Here is a 1,693-nt window from a genome sequence, read left to right as displayed (position 1 = left end):
CCTGGATGAATTAAGTGACTCCATTTTTAGATTCTTCTCATATAAAATGGGGTTACCACTAGTAGCAGCCTAATGACAAAAAATTTGTTGTAAATCATCTAGCACAGGGTTCAGCATCTAATTCTTGTATAAATGACTTCACAAGAGCTAGACTATATAAGCTGGGGAATCAAGCTTTTCTACTTGATTCTTTGAAGAAAAGCCTGGAGATTAGAGTAATTCCAGATTCTTTTGAGGGGTTGGGGTATGAGGGGGAGTGGTCATGGGTTCAGTAGTCCTTCATATGAGCTAGATTTTTGATATTTTTTGGTTTCATGGACCATCCAACCCTAATGTCACTGATTGAAATCTACCCCTTTATTGGTGAGTTGAGTTAGGCGAATTATCATTTGCAGAATGACTTTTGTTTGCATGCCTTCTCCAGTTACAAAGAAAGTCAAAAGTCATTCCTACACACTCTCACACAGCCTTAACTCTGGCTACCTATATTAATACTTCTGGGTGCCACAGAAGTTCTACAAAGTCATTTTAGGTTCTAATAAATGTTTCTGGCTTTGTGATTGTCACTACCATGAAACACATTACCATCACCCTTTCCTTAAGTTACTGGTAATATTCCTTGAATAAAATGATTTGAAAGACTTGTCCCTAATTTAAACTTTCACCTGGAATTCCTTGGTGGTCCAGCGGTGAGGACTCTGCTTTCAATTGCTGAAGGCTCAGGTTCAGTTCTAGGCTGGGGAACCAAGTTCCTACAAATTGTGTGATGTGCCCTTACCCAAAAAAGTAAAACCAAAAATCGCCCCAAAATTTACATCTGCCAAGTGATGGACATATCTTGTGGGTTCTTAACTTTAGGAAAATAACCTCAGTGCCTCCCCCACCCGCTGTCCCTGGAAACACAACTGAATCAGATCAAGAGAGTTACCAGGAGCAATCCTTTATATTATCCAGTTGCATAGCACACTTCTTGAATAAATGACATACCCTAATTTAGGGTACATCACCAGATTCAAGTCAGAGAGTATCCTCTGCCAGTCAATATGAGTACGGGTCACTGGAAGATCTCTTCGTAGAATTTTTCTCAGAGCTTCATTCGATAACTCCTGTAGTTCTTCCAACAGTGCAGCTTGAAATTTATTCTCTTGCTCTTCCACAAGTCTTGCAAAACTTAGAGCCAGTTGAGCTTGGTTCACTACCTCCAAGCTTTCTTTCAGGTCCTTGGAGATTTCGATGTGTAGGTTGACACACCTGAAATAGTGAGCTTGCACAAAAATTCTCCCTGTTACCTGGGTTAGAAATGGATTGACTTGGAAAATCCATTTTGATTTCCAAAGCCCATTCCAGTAGTCTGCTGTTTCATAGCTGTGGTCTTCGATGCAGGCGATCAAGAACTCCTTATTTTTCACTGTTTTTCTCAGCACATTGCAGTTTCCCTTTGGGTAGTGGTCGTTCACATACAGCTTCAAGGCGCACAGAACTACAGTCCTCAGGTACTCTGTCTCATTCCGAATGATTCCATGACTCTGGATGTCCTTTAACTGGTTTTGAAGCAGGTCAAATTTGAAAGAAAGTTTGCTCTGGTAATCGAAAAACCTGTAGTCGCCCACAACATTGTGGTGAGACAGGAGGACAGCATTCCCATCAATGCTGAGTGGGACAGAATATTTTTGGCAGTGTTGGTGGCCCGCAC

At 41.2% G+C, this 1,693-nt stretch overlaps 1 protein-coding gene across 1 annotated transcript in view; it reads right to left on the bottom strand.

The window, feature by feature from the left end:
* Window positions 1-933: 933 nt before the first annotated feature.
* The window catches only part of CAPZA3 (capping protein (actin filament) muscle Z-line, alpha 3), a 1,018-nt gene continuing 258 nt past the window's right edge, over window positions 934-1,693 (bottom strand). The window contains exon 2 of the mRNA XM_010855919.1: window positions 934-1,693. Within this exon, the coding sequence (XP_010854221.1) occupies window positions 942-1,693 (752 nt within the window). The 3' untranslated portion in view covers window positions 934-941.

This window comes from Bison bison, unplaced genomic scaffold, assembly GCF_000754665.1.
Source record: "Bison bison bison isolate TAMUID 2011002044 unplaced genomic scaffold, Bison_UMD1.0 scf7180017864370, whole genome shotgun sequence".
In the NCBI taxonomy this organism is placed as follows: domain Eukaryota; kingdom Metazoa; phylum Chordata; class Mammalia; order Artiodactyla; family Bovidae; genus Bison; species Bison bison.
This window is presented reverse-complemented; position numbering and strand designations above follow the sequence as displayed.